Source organism: Megalops cyprinoides, chromosome 23 (assembly GCF_013368585.1).
Source record: "Megalops cyprinoides isolate fMegCyp1 chromosome 23, fMegCyp1.pri, whole genome shotgun sequence".
Taxonomy (NCBI): Eukaryota; Metazoa; Chordata; class Actinopteri; order Elopiformes; family Megalopidae; genus Megalops; species Megalops cyprinoides.
In genome coordinates this window covers 2,617,668-2,634,654 of record NC_050605.1, presented here as the reverse complement: position 1 = coordinate 2,634,654, position 16,987 = coordinate 2,617,668, and the positions used below count along the sequence as shown (strand labels likewise).

The window sequence follows — 16,987 nt, the reverse complement described above, 5'->3', positions numbered from 1 at the left end:
GGCGAAATGAGCGTTCACAACAGTGTGCTTGAGTTAAAAAGTGTTCAACTCGAGCGAAAATTTCCCTGTGAGAGGGTAAGCAATCAAACCTGTGTGAAGTGAAATTTCGATTCGATTTCGAGATGATCGCGGCCTGATCACTGATCACGGAGGGTGCTCAGTAGGAGTCATTATGTCATGACTCTGAGCATGCTTTCACAATTGATATAGCAAGTTTTTTTTAAAGAAAAGCTTAATAAGTAATGGCTTATGACTGTGATGAAGAGAATCAAATTTGAAAATTTGTGCAAGCTGTTATCAGGAGTCAGGCCTTAGAGAGAGAAATTGTGAGTGACAGCAAAAGAGAGAGATGCACAGTGTGAAAAGAAAGGTTTATAGCTGATAACTTTGCTGTACTTGATTGTTTGACTGCTTATTATCCTTTGGATATATGTAGACCTGCCTGTTGTGCCTCATGTCCTGCCAATAAGGTAGTTGAAAAGAGAGTGAGAGAGAGCTATAAAAACTTGTACTGTGACCCGAGCGGTGACCTGTGTCCACATTGCCGTGTGGCTTCAGCACGCCCAGTGAGGCCAGAGCTTGTTACAGCAGATGGTCTCACAGCTGGTTCACAGTCATTATGCAAAAGCAACATATAAGTTAGAGAGCAGCCCTTATGGTGACTCTTTACTCTACTAAGTAAACCTGTCTCTGGTACTGCTTTCCCTCTCTAATGCAACATAAACATACAGAAATTTCACACACCATGAAGGGACATGGGGTCTGTCTCCTTATTTTTATCTGGAACACCTTTGTACTTAATTCTTTCCAGCTCTCCTTACGGTGCCTTGCTGTCACTAGAGTCTTTAAATAATTATTTAAAATGTATTATCTGTGTGGTGATAGGCTGAAGGCACAGTCAATTAAAAGGCCTGCTTCAGAGGTCCGTTGTGGCCATGAGCATCATTCTACTAAAAGATAAAACATTAAAATACATTGTCATTTTGCAGACACTCCTATCCAGAGTGAATTATATAGGTTACAGTTTTTTTACATGTTATCCATTTATACAGCTGGATATTTACTGCAGCAATTGTGGGTTAAGTACCTAGCCCAAGTATACAATGGCAGTGCCCCTAGCTGGGTATTTAACCAACAAACCTTTGGTTACAAGCCCTGCTCCTTACCTCTGTGATACACTGCCACCCAATATTTTTCAAGATTGCTTTGCTTCTGTAAGCGCAGGCTTCTTGCAGTCAATAGGTGTTCCAGTGTGAGTCAGTGTCAGAAATGGCCTGGATTCTGGACTGCAAGTCGAGGCATGAGGCATTGTAGGTACAGTAACAGCAGAGTGCTTAATTAGCAGTCTCACCTCGATCAGCTGATACACCTGTCAAAGCCAAACCTACAACCTGACCTGAATTTGTGCTGTTTTAGTATGCTTTTGCATGTTCTCATGCCTGTGTGTATGTGTGTGTGTGTGTGTGTGTGTAGTCATGAATGTGTCCATTTGTCTGAATTGCTGTGTGTATCTTGTCTCTTTGTGTATGATTTTAGGGATAGTAATCATATACTTAGTGCTCAGCCCAGGTGAATGTATGTGTGAAACTTGTGCTGCCTCCAAAAACCTGGTCTCTTTGAGAACACGGCATGCCCTATCCTAGTGTCGTAATTCTCCTGTCACATTTGGGTGCACTGACGGGGCAGCCACTGTGCAGGCAGAATTAAAACCAAGGGGGGTGCGGGGAACAGCCAAACAGACCCAAGGAACAGCCATTCTGGGGCCCTCTTGTCCAGGCATCTCATGAAGTTAGCGCCTCCATACTTGTTTAAAGAGGAAATCTCATCTGCTCTGATTCATGGTAGCTTGTGGAAAAGCTTGCAGCATTCTTAATCTTCAAATTAGAGCACATCAAATGCTTTTCTGGAGTAACAGGCATTTTCAGCGATGCCCTCATAAATAATGGGGTCATCGAGCAGACGCTGCTCCCTGCTGAGTTTGCCCTGGCCCAAACACTCGTCTGCAGAATGTGTCCAGAGCCACTGTCACATGACCAGTCGGACGCTGGCTATCGGCTGTGCCATACATCTGTTTTGATTGGCCGTGCTTCGTCAAACCCAAAAGGCTGGAATAAACATACATCTAAATGTTTTCTCCCCTGTTACGCTTTGTCCTGTAGTAACCCAGTCTCCCTGCAATGTGAAAAGCGGGAGTTGGCTTTAATGTTGTGGCCTGTTTTGAAATCCTCCCTTGCTGCGGACCTGGTGGACTCTGTCGGCACTGAATGTTTGTGCATTTTTGTTGGATTTCCTACTCTGTGACCTCAGATGCTATTCCCTGTTCTTCTGTAGTTTTGATCCTGCCCGCATTTTCAGTCTGAAAAACGTTAACCAGGGTTTCCTTCAGGGATGGGTACGTTAAGCAATGTCCCTAATCTGCGATCCTTTGGCTTGCGACCAAGAGGTGTTGTAACGTACTGGCCAATCCTCTCTAAACCTCTCTCTTCCCCTCTCTCTCTCACAGCAAGCAGTGCCAAATGTGTCAGCGCAGGGGGGCGGGAGGGAGGACAGGGAGGAGGGGGGAGGTAAAGCCCCTGTGTGTAAGGCTCATGAACAAAACTGAGAGGCGCGCATTTAATGCGCTCCGAATTATGCGGCTCAGAGCCCTGTCGAAACAACATCCCAGGAGCCCTGGCGATAAGCTCCCAGCCGATATGCCACGATTCTGCGGCAAGATACCGCCTTGTGCACAGCGGAACGGGCCTGGGGTAGAGTGGAGTTCGACGGGCTCCTTCTTATCAGTGTTCCTCTTCTTTCGTCAGCTAAATTTATGGGCCATATTGAAGGGAATGTAAATGCTAATGGGATTAGCGATGTAGCGAGTGCGACGCTGTGTTTATCAGAGATGTTTAGCTTGGCTAATTAGCATTTAGAGTAGCGCAATAAATCACTGTAAAGGGCCTTCGGAGCAGTCCTCTAGATAACTTGTGAACATATATTAAGAGTGGAGATAGTCTTGGTCTGAAATTATGAGGTAAATGCCATGCTTATGCAGGGCCCCTGAAGCATTTATGTGTATGTTAACCTTTATTTAACCACAATGGTTAACTGTGGCCTTAACTGCATTTGTTTCTGTTGGAATGCAAGGGACTGCATAACCAGTCATATGTAGGGGATTATTAGGTGGTCAGCTGTGGGGGACCAGTGTGGGAATTTGACTAGGATATAGGGGTTAATACCCCTACTCTTTCGATAAGGACCATGGAGACACTGGGGTCAGGACCTCATCTTAAAGTCGCCTCCAAAGAACGTCACCTTTTACACCACAGTGTCCCCATTACTGCACTGGGGCATGGATTTACTTGGGCCAGAGGGGAGACTGCTGTCCCACCAACACCATTTGCAGCAGCAGGAAAACATAGATTGCAGTTTTGTGGCATGACCACAGTAGGAGGTCAAGGAGGTCACAACCATGCTGATGAAATCCACTTGGGATCTAAAGCACATGACCATGATCCCTGATGTACAAGACTGCTGATTTTGTGTGTATAGACCCTGTTTAATCCCTTTGCTCACAGTCTGCAGTTCCAGCTTCCCGTGAAGCTCAGGAATGTGGCTGCTTTTTCAAAGCATTGCTGCAGTTGGTTTCGTCTCAAAACGGCTTTTTTGGCAGATGCAGATTTGCCTCAGAGTGCCTGGTAAAAGACTGTGTCTGTAATTTCAGCGGGAAACCATGCGAGTAAAGCAGCTTGCAGAAATGTCTTTGACAGCAGCGATGGCAGGAGTGTGAGAGGATGGAGGCAAGCTCTCTGCACAGTAGTCTGTCCCACAACTCTGCCTACACACACATACACACACACACATGCACACTCATGCACACACACAAAACACACACACACAGGACCCCTCTGTCTCCTTTCCTTAACAACACTGTCACTCAACCACCTGCGCATTCAGCCTGCATTCCTCCATGAACCTCCCCCAGGATGACCAATCCCTCTCATCCTCTATATGGGATGCTACTAATGCAGTGCACCGAACCTGAATGATCTCTGTGACATCTCCAGCTGTGTATGATTCTGTCATATTGATTTTCAAGGGAAAAAGTAATCACTCTGTAGATCTGTGGTTTACACATGTGCCTGCTGGTCTGCGCACTGTGGAGAGCTGGAGAGAGCTGTCTGTGTGGGGAAACTGCTATTGTGAGTTCTGATTGCCTCCCTGTGAAATATCTTTTTTTGTCTGAGTGCCCAATTACTTGTTGTAACCCTTCACCTGTGTGAGTCCCTGAACTGCATGACAGTCCTTGCCTGTCCTAGCCTCTTCTTTTTGCTTTGCCCTGATCATGTGCTGCTGGTAAGCAGCTTAGCTGCGTGGCCAAATAGGTAGGGACACTGCAGCTAGTGTTCAACAGTGAGTTAGCATTTGTTGTTTTGTTTCTGTGTTTGTAAAGACACTCAAGTTTTGTTTGAAACAGAGGGGGCAGATTTCTGACCATGCCTCCTTTGATCCGGCCTTCAAATGTGCATTGGCTATATGCTGCTACAGTTGATTAAAGCAGAGCAGAGATGATCCCATCTGGGCCCCGACACACAGGCCTTGGTAGACTGCCTGTGTGTGTTTGGGGCATTCTGCAGAAGCCCACCCCCAATTTACCAGAATCTCCCAAACCTGTCCTGCTCAATCTCACTCTCATGCAGAGAAGCTTGCATGTGCCCAGTTTGAGCAATGTTTCTGCCCTTGCCACACTTCCCAATAACAGGTTGTCTGGGCGTAAGATTCGTGCTGATCAGTCTGACGAAAGGACAAACGTTATCTGGGGGGTTTCAGTGAGCTCAGTTCAGTAAGCTAATCGCATCGCAGGCAAAGGCCACCAGTAACAGCTATGCGATCGTTCCCTTTGCTCCCTTAAAATTATAGCTCTTTGTTCAGCTGTATGTTTGCAGCTATCACCAGGCTGCACAGTTGTGCCCTGTTTTCCCTGCGCCTCCCCCACACTCTCCTCTGCACGTGGGCGTTTGAAGCAGGAGGATTCTCTCCGTTGCTGGGCTTATCTTGTGCTGATGAAGGCTGCTCGTTTGCTCAGCGGGGCCCAGCATCTAAAGTGACTTTTAACTTGCTCTCGCCGGCTTGGTAACGCATCCGCACAGTGAGATGGTAGCGGCGCAGGAGGAATCTGCCTGGAGAACACACCGCGCTCTCATCTTGACCATGTTAACCACATGCTGTCACCTCCTCTCTCATCATTATCCGTGGGTTTACGCACAAGGAGAACATGCTAACTAGACAGAGTAAACCTAGAGAGAATGCACTGACCACAACTACATGCTCTCTCTGCTCCTGTCTGTGAGTAAACCCAGAGAATATACTAACCACATGTTCTCTGTTCTCCTGTATGTGAGTAAATGCAGAGAATGCACTAACCATGTGCTATCTGTTTTCTTGTCTGTGTACAAACTCGCAGAGAACACATTAACTACACCCTCTCTGTGTTCTTGTCTGTGTGTAAACGCATAGAGAACAGTGTAAACCTAGTCCTTTAATGCGTGTGGTGTCTGTGTAGGAAATGCACGCTTATTCACAGGAGCACATTCTTCTGTTCCCACCATGATCTTCCTGTTGTTACCTCACTTCCTGTCTGGCTTTGCCACTCTGTTCATTTCACATTTTACCCCTGACCCTGTCTTCATGGGTGACAAACTGTCCCCGAGGACTCCTATTACACCCTGGAGGAAGTTGCTTTGTGCCTCTCCCCGGAAAAATGTGCACTTGTTTGAGCGGGTGAATGGGTTGTGTAAGATGTACAATCGTAAATATTGTTACTGGCCCAAGATGAGGATCACTGTTACATTGCTTTAATGTAGTGGTGATGAGTGTGACCCAGAGGACACCGCCCACGCAGAACACGAGCGCACAGCCAGTCTCCTGTCACTCCTCCCTTTGCGGACGGTGCAGTGGGGTGCCAGAGGGGCCGGCTCCCTGGTTTTCTGGGAAACAGCAGCTCCAATCAAGGAGCCACAGCATAGACAAAGGTTTACTGCAGGGGCTATCATGTCTGACTTTTGCTCTGTCTCTCTCTCCCTCTCTCTCCCCCTCCCCTGTCTCTGTCTCTCAAAATTTCAAATAAGCTTTATTAGTGTGACCATTCTGGTGTACAGTACTACCAAAACCAAGTATAAATGTCACCCTAAACAATTAAGCTTCTAAAAAATAAATACTTACAGATGTACATACGTAAAACATACTATCATGCTTTCTCTGCCCTGCTGATCTCCATGGCTGAGACTCTGCTGTTTGAGCCCTGCAGTGATGGCCTCTGGCCCAGATGTGTGAGGGTGTGGATTAACCCCATGTGCCGAGCCGAGCGCTGCTGGAGCTCACTCCCTGATTGAGTCTAGTAATGATCTTAGCCCTTTCTGCCCCTCAGCTGCTGGGGCAGGTGGGACGGACGACGAGCGGGTTGCTGCTCTCAGATCCCGCCCGCTTCAAATCAATGGTTTAAATGGAGAGGTTATGTATAGTTGTGGTTTCAATAAAAAAGCTGTGGAATCTGACTACATGATAAAAATTCAAAATGAGTTTGAATACAACAATAGCTCAGTGCACACTGATACTCCTGGCCCACTGATCTCAGTGTGTATCAATACTCCTCATGCACTGAGCTACTGTCTAAATATGGGGTCGGTGTTTGGTCCAGTGAGGAGTCCAGTGTCTGAGTCAGCCTGTGCAATGGCATTTGATAAATCACAAGCCTGCTCAAGTGTCATGCAGAGAGAGTCTGTGGAGAACCACACCATCACATGACCTGTTTTCTGTGTCTGCTCACACTGTGTGTCTCAGAAGGACTGAATCAGAGAATTTCCCAGAGAATGGGGAAATCCACCAATGCTGTACTGCAGTGAATGATACTTGATCGTTACCTGACATGTAATACGTAAAAAGAAAGTGTAAGAGCTGGGTACAGGGAGTACTGTCTGGTGGGAGTATTAGAACAGGCCAAGAGGACTGAGAAGCTCCTTTATGTAGAAATGGCCTGTTGCTCAAGGAATAGCTACACTTTCCATTAAAAAATGCATCTTACCCTAATTTTGGCAGAATGTAAGAACTAATATTGTCTAAGCCCATAAAGGCCTGACAGGCATTCTGCACCAAAGGGCAATACTCGCTGCGTTTCGGGAAAAAAGAAAAATAGTTTGATTCTGGCAGTCAGTGATGTTTGCCACACTTCTCCCACTGCCACTGTGGGGCCCTGCTACTGTGCGTGACCGCTCAGCCTAGGTTGACTTCTCACACACAGCTTAGCGGTTTCTCACTTACCAGATCAGAAGCCCATCATTACTGAACCCAAGGACGCACCTTTAAGTCACACGCATTACACACACAGTGGCAGCGTGGGGTCATGGCATAGAGCAGAAGTAGAGCTTGTCAGGGCATCTGTATGAAAAGCAGCTGTTGAAGAAAAACGAAGATTTGCTGTAACATAAATTTAGGTCTGGTAGCCTACAGGTTGTGGGTTCAATTCCCCAATGGGCTACTGCCGTTGTACCCTTGGGCAAGGTTCTTAACCCTGCCTGCCCAAGTAAATATCTAGCTGTATACATGGATAGCATGTAAGAGTTGTAAGGTATGTAAGTTGCTCTGGATAAGAGCATTTGTCAGATGGAAACAGAATTACTGTGGGTAAGTAATGGCCACATGCTGAGAGCTGGTGGGGATTGGCTTCCAGTGAAGTTGTGGAAAAACCACTATGTTCAACCATGTGTGTTGGGACTCCTAATGTCACAGAACCGTCCCCCAATGGCTGCGCCCTTTTGGCCTGAGAATTTGGACAGAACATTTCGTGCAGAAGGCACCGACCTTTGCTTCTGTGTCAGTGGCTTGTTCCGGGTTAGGGGGTACAGTACATTGTGTGTCATCTGAAATGGGGGTGAAGAAGGTATCACTGCAAAGCAGTGACCATGATGAGACAGCTTAATGTGGCAGAGCTGTCATGGCATGACTGCACTTCAGTTTTGTAGTTTTCAGCCCACCTCATGCCTCTGAATGAGCTCAGACAGAATAGGGAGAAGAGGGTGGAGTTCAGGCCAGTGCAGTTATGGAGACAGGGAGTTGGGACCTCATACCTTCACAAAATATGAAGAAAAATGTATATTGCGCCTAAATTCCTGCAGTTACCCTCAATTTCCACTACTCTCATAAATAGGTGTGGGGGGAAAAAAACATTGGCGTGTACATGTCCACAATGTAATTAGTTGAAAATGGTTAGATATTACCTTTTAAGACCTACAAAAAGATTGTTTACAGATTTTCCAGAAATGACTGCTGGTGGTATTAGGCAGTGAGAGAGGGCGTCTTTCAGCCATCCAGTTGCAGTTCATAGACAGTGTGTTGCTGTGGCATCATTGACATGCTTAAATTTTCTTACAGATTGTGAAGATGTATTGTGTTAGTTCTCTCCTTGAACGGAGGACCTCTGGATGCCTCCAGAACAGTCGAAACAATTCATTAGAAGAGGGTCGATATTTTAGAGACATTTTACATGTTATTTTACATAAAGTCAAGGCAGCTTTCAATCAAGAACATTTAGAGAGAACAAGTTACATAATAGTAACGAGAAGAGTTATTTACTTAGCTGGATCATTCTCTTAGCTAACTACTGTGTGACGTCAGCCAGCATTAGATAACAGCAGCTGGTGCCTAAAACAAAAGGCTTTCATTCGTTTAATAAAAACAGACTTCTCCATCATTAAATCCCTGTAGAGGAACTGACCAATATTGGAATCTTTGCCTAGGCAACAGGCAAGTCACCCATAGCTGGCAACTAAGCAGAAAAATGAATCAGCAGCTTATGTCACATTTCATGATCAGCCAATCAAGAATGATGATGCCCACGGTCCACCCTCAACACAAGCATTTCCTGTGAAAAGAAGCGGGCCGATTGGAGGAGCATATCGTCACCTGTTCTGTCTGCATCATGTGACTTAGGTTTGCCAACAGCACATATTGTGGTTAGACACACATTATATCTTCACAATGAAACCCTCACTGTAATGTTGCCATACATGGCTGGTCTGGGATTTGGGAGGTGTCCCATTGCATTGTACACACAGCATAGTGTATCAACAGGACCATGTTTAACAGGGGTTATCTGCTCGAATATTTCAGCCTATAGGTTAAAAATGTGTTGAAAAAAAATCACTAACTACATCTGTAAAAGATCTGCACTCTGAAATGGTGTTGGACTCTGATGACCACAGTCTCGTCAGAAGCAGACAGGTGCTGATTCAAAACCATTAAAACACAAAACAGTGAGTTTACACACTTTCCATTGCACGGTCCACACAGGATAGCGTCTCACAACAACCATGTTTAACAGCGGTTAACTGCTGTCTTTATTCGGCCTATAGGTTAAAAGCAATCAGTAACTACATTAATAAAAGCTGCACTCGGTGTGCTTTTAACAAAGATAATACTAATCATTCAAATAGCTCAGAAAACTGCTTCTGATGAGACCACAGTCATAAATGCACAATGCCATTTCCCCGCTGACAGGTGCTGATTTGGAACCATGCTGGTGGGACGGCGGAGTTTGTCCGTATGGTTTCAGCTCTTGCATTGTCTTCAGGGACTGACCGCTCCAGACATTGGGCATTGTTCCAGGCTCCTTTGCAAACCAGCACGAATACGTCCCCCGCATATAAATCACAGTGGTGCCGATGCAAGAAGACAACAGAACAAAGAAAAAGAGAAAACAATGAAACTAGCTTTTCTGCAGAATTTTAATTGGAGCGCGTACACGTTTCTTCGCTCCTGGCGTCAGGTGAGCGAGTGGCAGACTGGAGACCCTGACCTTTAAAGTTTCAGCTCATTTTCTTCTCATAAATATTCACCCCACCAACTCAAAGGTGGGCCTTTTCCCTCCGGAAGTGTTCTGTTCTCAGTTTGGAGATCTCCTGAGCATTGATTGGCTACTGTGGAGTGGGGAAAGAGCGAGGGAGCTCTTTGCTGGTTTCCTCGCCAGCCCTGAAAGGTCAAGGGGCACCTTCCAGATGCTATGAACTATAGTGGCAGCTGGGCCAGCAGTGTGATGTAGCAGTAAGAAACGGGACTCATAACCCAAAGGTTGCTGTTTTGATCGCCCAGCTCGGCACTGCTGTTATATCCCTGAGCAAGGTTCTTAACCTTGACTGTCTGAGCAAGTAACCAGCTGTATAAATGAATGACATAAAAATTGTAAGCTATGTAATTTGCTCTGGATATGTCAGCTGTGCCACTGTAATGTAATGTAAACAGACGTGCACTGTAAAGATATTTTTTCCATATGAAAGTGCGGTGTTCTTTGACTCCAGGCCCTGCAAGCAGAGTACAAGCAGAGCTAGATGTATGTGATCTCTTGAACGCTTGTGAGTGTTCTTGAAACGGTCACGTAATGACCAGAATGTTCCTGGGAACATTTTTCTGTTGTGAGAACATAGCCACCAGATTGAGTGACTTTTGTTGGACTTTTTTTGTAGCTGTATTTTGACTCACTTTGTTCTTGTGACAGAGTAAGAATGTTAAAAAACAATCTTTTCATCTTTGTCCTTTTTGTAGAAGACAGAAGCAAAGCCACAAATTCTAAACATGGCATACACACACACGGTGAGAGATGCTGAGTAATTTGGATCTGACAGGATCACCCAGAGATGACTGTGTTCCCTGTGCAGTGGGATGGTGGGTGTGGCCCCTCCTTCAGCCCCTAATCTTTTCTTTTATTCAGTTCATTGAGCTGTTCTGTGAGCCAGCATAAAAACCCCTCCCTCCCAAAACCCCAACCCACACACCATCTCTGTCACTCATCTCTCTTCATACTGCAAAATGCAACCTGGAAAGAGACTCAGCTCAATCACAATCTCCATTCAGTATCCTTATCTTTTTGATGAGCTTGGTTTTAGAGCACCAGCAGTTTTTAATTCATTTTGGTGGGGTCACTGCATTCAGCACTCCTGTCTGACCCTGCAAATTGAGAAAGTTATTCAGATATTTAAGTTCACTCAATCGCGTGAATTGTAATATATTATGTTTCATCTTCAGTTTTCCCTCCCTTTTTCCCGTGACTCAGTCTTAGAAAGCCGTCTGTACTATGTTTTGAACAAAAGCTGGGGCTGTCCTGGCTGGGGTGCGTGTCAAGGGGGCAGTGATGTCTGCCAGTGTGTGTCCCCCACAGCTGAACTCCACCCATTTAACCAACGCCAGGGCCTCGACCCACAGGGCTGCCAGGACAGTGTTGGCACACCCTTATCTGCTGTGCTGTCAGGGAGAGATGCAAACCAAGAACTGCCCTCCAGCCTAATCTCGTTAGATTGCCTCCCCTCTTCCAATCCAGAGTTACGATCTCTGAGTGCTTTTTTGTCTCATTTTAAAGCCCATGGGTCTATTACGATTAGCAGGCTCATTACAACTAGTACTCTTTTGTAGAAAGGGCTCTAGGGCTGGCTGATGTGTTTGAGGGTTCACAGGTCAAAGTCCGCAGGGCTGCGAGTCTGAGCTCAAACTCACCGCGAGTGGGGGTGTCAGGTCTCAGCAGTTCACGGGGTCAGGTATCATCCCTATTTTCTTGTTTGTCAGGGACAGCAGGGTCACCCAAACTGTGTGTCTTTTATTTATTTCTGTTAGTACATCTTAATCATGCTCTTCAGATCACCAGGAGTACTTGTGAATGCCCTTGTTGTCATGGAAACACTTTTAAAACGAAGGCAAAAGAGTGAAAACGCACTCAGATATCCCTGAACGTAGGCGAACTTTTTTAATGGATCTGGGCTGACACAATACATTTTGATTACCTTGAAAAAGTTTCAGGTTAGAAGGTCATTTATGTAACCATCCTCTGATGTGCTTTTCTGTGGAGCAGCTAATACAGTCTTACAAAACTCACCTTGCAGACATAATAAATTCAATTGTTCATGAACTTAACATGAACTGGAAATTCTGAATGGGGGAACAGAACACTGAAAGCTTTTTGTGAAGAGGCAGCACATTATTGCTCTTGACAGCATATATCCGTAACTGGGGCGACCAGATAAATTCAATGGACATGACCCTTTGTTCAAAGCTCCAGTCCCCCACTTAGGGTGTGAACTAATAAGGAAAGTTTTTTGTGGGTCCTGGGTTGTAGCAGTGAATTCCTTTCTGTGTACCTCGTGTGGTTGCCTGACTCATTCGCATGTTGTCAACCATGCTTTGTTGTGTGGTCCACAGTGGGGCTCTCTGCTGACCATTCCAACTGCATGGATATGTCCTGCTGTGCATTCATATACCCATAATGCAGCCATTGTAAAGCTTGACCGTGCATTTTTTCTTCCCCTGTCCCTTTGATAGGCAGACCGGAACGGTGACGGGAACGTCCTCAGCATCCCAGTCCCGATCCGGCGGGGTGGCTCGGAGACCAGCCTGGACCTGGAGTCATCGACCGGCTCGGCCTTGGGCTCAGGCCTGGGCCTGGACTTCAACCGGGGCCGGCTGGGCATCGACAGTCTGCAGCAGAAGATCCTGAAGGTGACGGAGCAGATCAAGATTGAGCAGACAGCACGCGACGAGAATGTAGCAGAGTATCTGGCGCTGGTGGACAGTGCTGACAAGCAGCAGGTGGCACGCATAAAGCAGGTGTTCGAGAAGAAGAACCAGAAGTCTGCACAGAGCATCGCATACCTGCAGAGGAAGCTGGAACACTACCACAAGAGGATGAGGGACTGCGAGAGCAACGGCGCCTCTCGTGAGGCCAAGGAGCCCCCCAAGGACGGCCTCAAGGAGGGCACCAAAGACAGCCCAAAGGACAGCGCCAAAGATGGCTTGAAGGACAACTTGAAAGATGGCTTGAAGGATGGCTTGAAGGACGGCTTGAAGGACATGAGCGGGAGCGGCCGGCACCCGTGCCTGGACAAGGTGAAGACCATCGGGCCCGGCGTCTCACTCTCGCCGCCCTTCTTTTTCAACAAGTCCCGCGAGTTCGCTAACCTCATCCGCAACAAGTTCGGCAGCGCTGACAACATCGCGCACCTCAAGAGCTCCATGGAGGCACCGTCGCCCTTCCACCAGGAGGGTGGCGCCCGCGCACTCAGCGGCAGCGCCACTATCATGGCCAAGCCCAAGTACCCCAGCGACGACGAGTGCTCCACCGGCACGTCAGCCTCAGCCGACAGCAACGGCAACCGGTCCGCTGGTGGCTCCGAGGACGCCCGGGGCAAGCTGGCCGCACTGCTGCAGGAGGCCCGCGAGATCCGCCAGGCCCAGACGCAGCTTGCCGAAGACATGGAGGGCCTGAAGGCCCAGTTCAAGCGGGACTATGGCTTCATCACGCAGACCCTGCAAGAGGAGAGATACAGGTGAGCCTGGCACCTTAGCCCAACAATGATAGTCAGCTTAGACTAGATGCTAATCAGCCTACCTGCTGGCAAAACCATCTGATATGTCATAAAACATAAAAATCGTTTATCAGCGCCACAACACCAATATTTTCAAATGAGACACTTGCACGATAATAACCAAGCATACTTTGTAGGTCTTGTGTGTAGATCTGCATTGATTTTGTGAAACAGACTTGACAGCAACCATTGACAAAACTGTTTTGTCCAGCAGCATTCATTTGATTTAATGCAGTAGGCTCACAGCGCTTCGTATACATAATGCTAATCATGCCTGGCTTGCGCAGAACTGACTTTCAGAACAGTAACACTTCATTTGTAGAAGGGAACACATTTCATACAACAAGGAAAACTTTAAATATTGTATACCAAGCTGGAGTTGAGCTGTTCCATCTGATCTCATTGGCTCGCGGGCTCACTGCCCTGTGGCGGTGACTGCACGATGGCTGTGGCCCAGGCGCCTCATTAAAGTGCAGGGGGTCGCATGCCGCGCAGGTCACTGCTGTGGTTAGTCATTGTGGTTCGGCTCTCCTGCAGAATGCTGGGGATGAGGCTGCCATGCTGCAGGCCCTGGCCTCAGTGATTATATGGCTGTCATTCTCCTGGAGAGGCGTGAGTCATGTATGCGCCAGATCAGATGAAGTGGCTCAACCCCAGCTTTGTATGCAACATTTCAAGTTTTCCTACATGTATGGAATGTGTTCCCCTCTATAGATAAAGTGTGCCCATTCTCCCAGGTCCCATCTCTGTGCAAGTCAGGTAATTACCCTTATGTGTTTGAAGCTCTTTGAAGCTACTGCAATAAATCAAATGAATGCCGCTGGAGAAAATTGTTTTGTCAATGATTGCTGTCAAGGCTGTTCATGAAATCAGTGTGGATTTTACACAAGACCTACAAAGCATGCTTGGTTATTTTCATGCAAGTGTCGTTGTGGTAATGTTGTGGTACTGATAAATGATTCAATTTTTATAACATATCAGATGGTTTTGCCAGCAGGCAGGCTGATTAGCATTTGGTCTAATCTGATTAGCATTGTATCTGCCCCCCCCCCCCCCCCGTGTCTCTTACGCTCTCTCTCTCTCCCTCTGTCTCTCTCTTTCTCTGTCGCTCTGTCTCTCCTGCTCCGTCTCCCTACTCTGTCTGTCACTCAATTCAGTTTGGATCAGTTTGGTTCTGTTATGCTTTTAATGACAGCACAGTGTTGCCCACGCATTCACATGTATTATTGAAGTTATACCACACACTCAACAGTACAAAACAGAACACACATGTACAATCATATACTCGAGGTACACACAAAAAATAACATATTTAAGCAAGCAACAAAAGATAAACAAAACTGATTTTGAACACTGATAGCAACAGAACCCGAACCCAGACGGTAATCTAATCTTGGTCCCTCCCACAGATATGAGAGACTGGAGGACCAGCTGAATGACCTTACCGAGCTCCACCAGCATGAGACCACCAACCTGAAGCAGGAGCTGGCCAGCATAGAGGAGAAAGTGGCGTACCAGGCGTACGAGCGTGCCCGGGACATCCAGGTACCCCGCAGAGGGTGGACGACCGTAATGGTGAATGGGGTTGCATCACGGTCCGCTTTGGGTCGTGCTCGCAGCCATCGAAATGGCATCCGCAGTTTCTTTTGCGGGTTGCTCCCACCTCACAGGTCCCTCAGGGAAAATATACAGGGTCTCCTGTTTTCATTCACACCCAATCATAATCATAGTAAAAACATGATGTAAAAGAAAAGATATGTACAGGTACATACAGGGTCATTGTTCTTGTTAATCAAACTTCCGAAAAGCATTTTGTTGGTGTAACAGGCAACTAAACTTGCTAGCTACCTAGTAATATAAACACAAATGCAATGGATGGTTTTCACACAAGTGGTCCCAGGCTCTCGGGTTACCAAAAGACAAAAGGTGAGAGAAAGTGCAGGTGGTAACACAAGTGTTTCGGTTTTTCACGCCAGGCAATGCTTCCTCTTTCCAGCTGGAAGGCACTGCACTAATGAATGTGCTCTTTAATGTATTTTACAAGATATAAATCACATGTGTAGTGCACTGTTACTGTTATACTGACAATGTGGTTGTTTTGTAACAGGAACTCACAGGAATCTCGAGAAAATATATTCCTGCAGATACATGAACATGAGTTATTGTGTGTTGTGAGTAGAAAGTTGAACAGTATCTTTAAATCTCCACTGCTGTTCCACCTTCTGTCCACCAGGAGGTGCTGGAGTCGTGCCAGACACGCATCTCCAAGCTGGAGCTGCAGCAGCAGCAGCAGCAGGTGGTGCAGCTGGAGAGCACGGACGCCAAGGTGCTGCTGGGCAAGTGCATCAACATCATGCTGGCCATCGTCACGGTGATCCTGGTGTGCGTCTCCACGGTGGCGCGCTTCACCACGCCGCTCATGCGCAGCCGCCTGCACGTGCTCGGCACTGTCATTGCGGCGACAGCGCTGGCACTCTTCTGGAAGAACTGGGACCACCTGCAGCTGGCCCTGGAGCGCCTGCTGGTGTCCAGCTGAGGGAGGAGGGGGAGGAGCGAAGAGGGGGCGTGGTAGTCGTGTTATCACTGGGGGCATGACCTGCATTGTCAGGGGGTGTGTCTGAGATTGCTCTCTACTATTTTGAACGGCGGACTCCTCCAGCAAATGCTCTGGACTTTTTTGCTTTTTTTTGTTTACCCATACAGCCGACGGAGGTGAACTGTGGTTCTGATCCATTCAGGAGAACAATAAACTGTCACTGTGAGGATCTGGCTGCAACTGGCCACTTGTGAGCTGGGAATCTTGGACTGTTTTTGGACTCATCTGTGTGTATTTTTCTCATGTCTCTGTCTGTACACACAGTGTGTAGCATTTTCTCTCCGACAGCGTGTTAATCTAGCTATGATTTGCGCATCCTACCCTGTTACAATGGATCACGATGAGAAGTGCAATATATTTGTATGACTTTTTTTAACAATCCCATTTTTAAGGGGAAAGAAATGGGTCACGTTTGCGTGTGTATTTATGACTCATTCTTCATTTCTTCTATGAGAGGCAAGGGGATCTTATGTGTGCATCAGTGTCACTGTGTCATTCCCATAGGTCACCCCTGGTGGATGACTTTTGAAACTACATTCTTCCATAAGGAAACTACATTTCCCATGGTGTTTCTCTCTGTTTGTTTCTGTGGCAAATTTTCACTTTATCACAGTCCCTTCTGTGTTACTCCTCCTTCAGGATCAAGGAACCGGATGAAACCCACACCGCCACTGTGATCAGAATTAATCCCCCCCGGGGAAGTGAATGCAGAAAATAGTATTTTTTCAGATGGTTATGGGAACATTGTTGTGTAATGTTATGGGAACATTGTCTTTAGTTCATTATCTTTGGAGCTAAGAAGCCTGTGTGAAAGAATCTGGAATGAGAATCTTTACTGATGCATTTTTTAAACCAGTATCTTAAGGATATTTGTTTTCTGTGACATGCACAAGAATTACAAAATATTAAACCTAAATGTGAAGTTTCTCTTTTTTTACAATGACCCTACTCGATTGTTGTTTTTCCATTGGAAATGACCTATTGTGTCTAAGATGCAGTGAGAAACGTCATC

At 46.6% G+C, this 16,987-nt stretch overlaps 1 protein-coding gene across 1 annotated transcript in view; it reads left to right on the top strand.

Moving 5' to 3' along the window:
* LOC118770301 (transmembrane and coiled-coil domain protein 3-like) overlaps window positions 1-16,712 on the top strand; it is a 32,404-nt gene extending 15,692 nt beyond the window's left edge. The window contains exons 2-4 of the mRNA XM_036517896.1: window positions 12,337-13,340; window positions 14,789-14,924; window positions 15,613-16,712. Of these exons, the coding sequence (XP_036373789.1) occupies window positions 12,337-13,340; window positions 14,789-14,924; window positions 15,613-15,915 (1,443 nt within the window). The 3' untranslated portion in view covers window positions 15,916-16,712. The remainder of the gene's footprint in view (window positions 1-12,336; window positions 13,341-14,788; window positions 14,925-15,612) is intronic.
* Window positions 16,713-16,987: the final 275 nt, after the last annotated feature.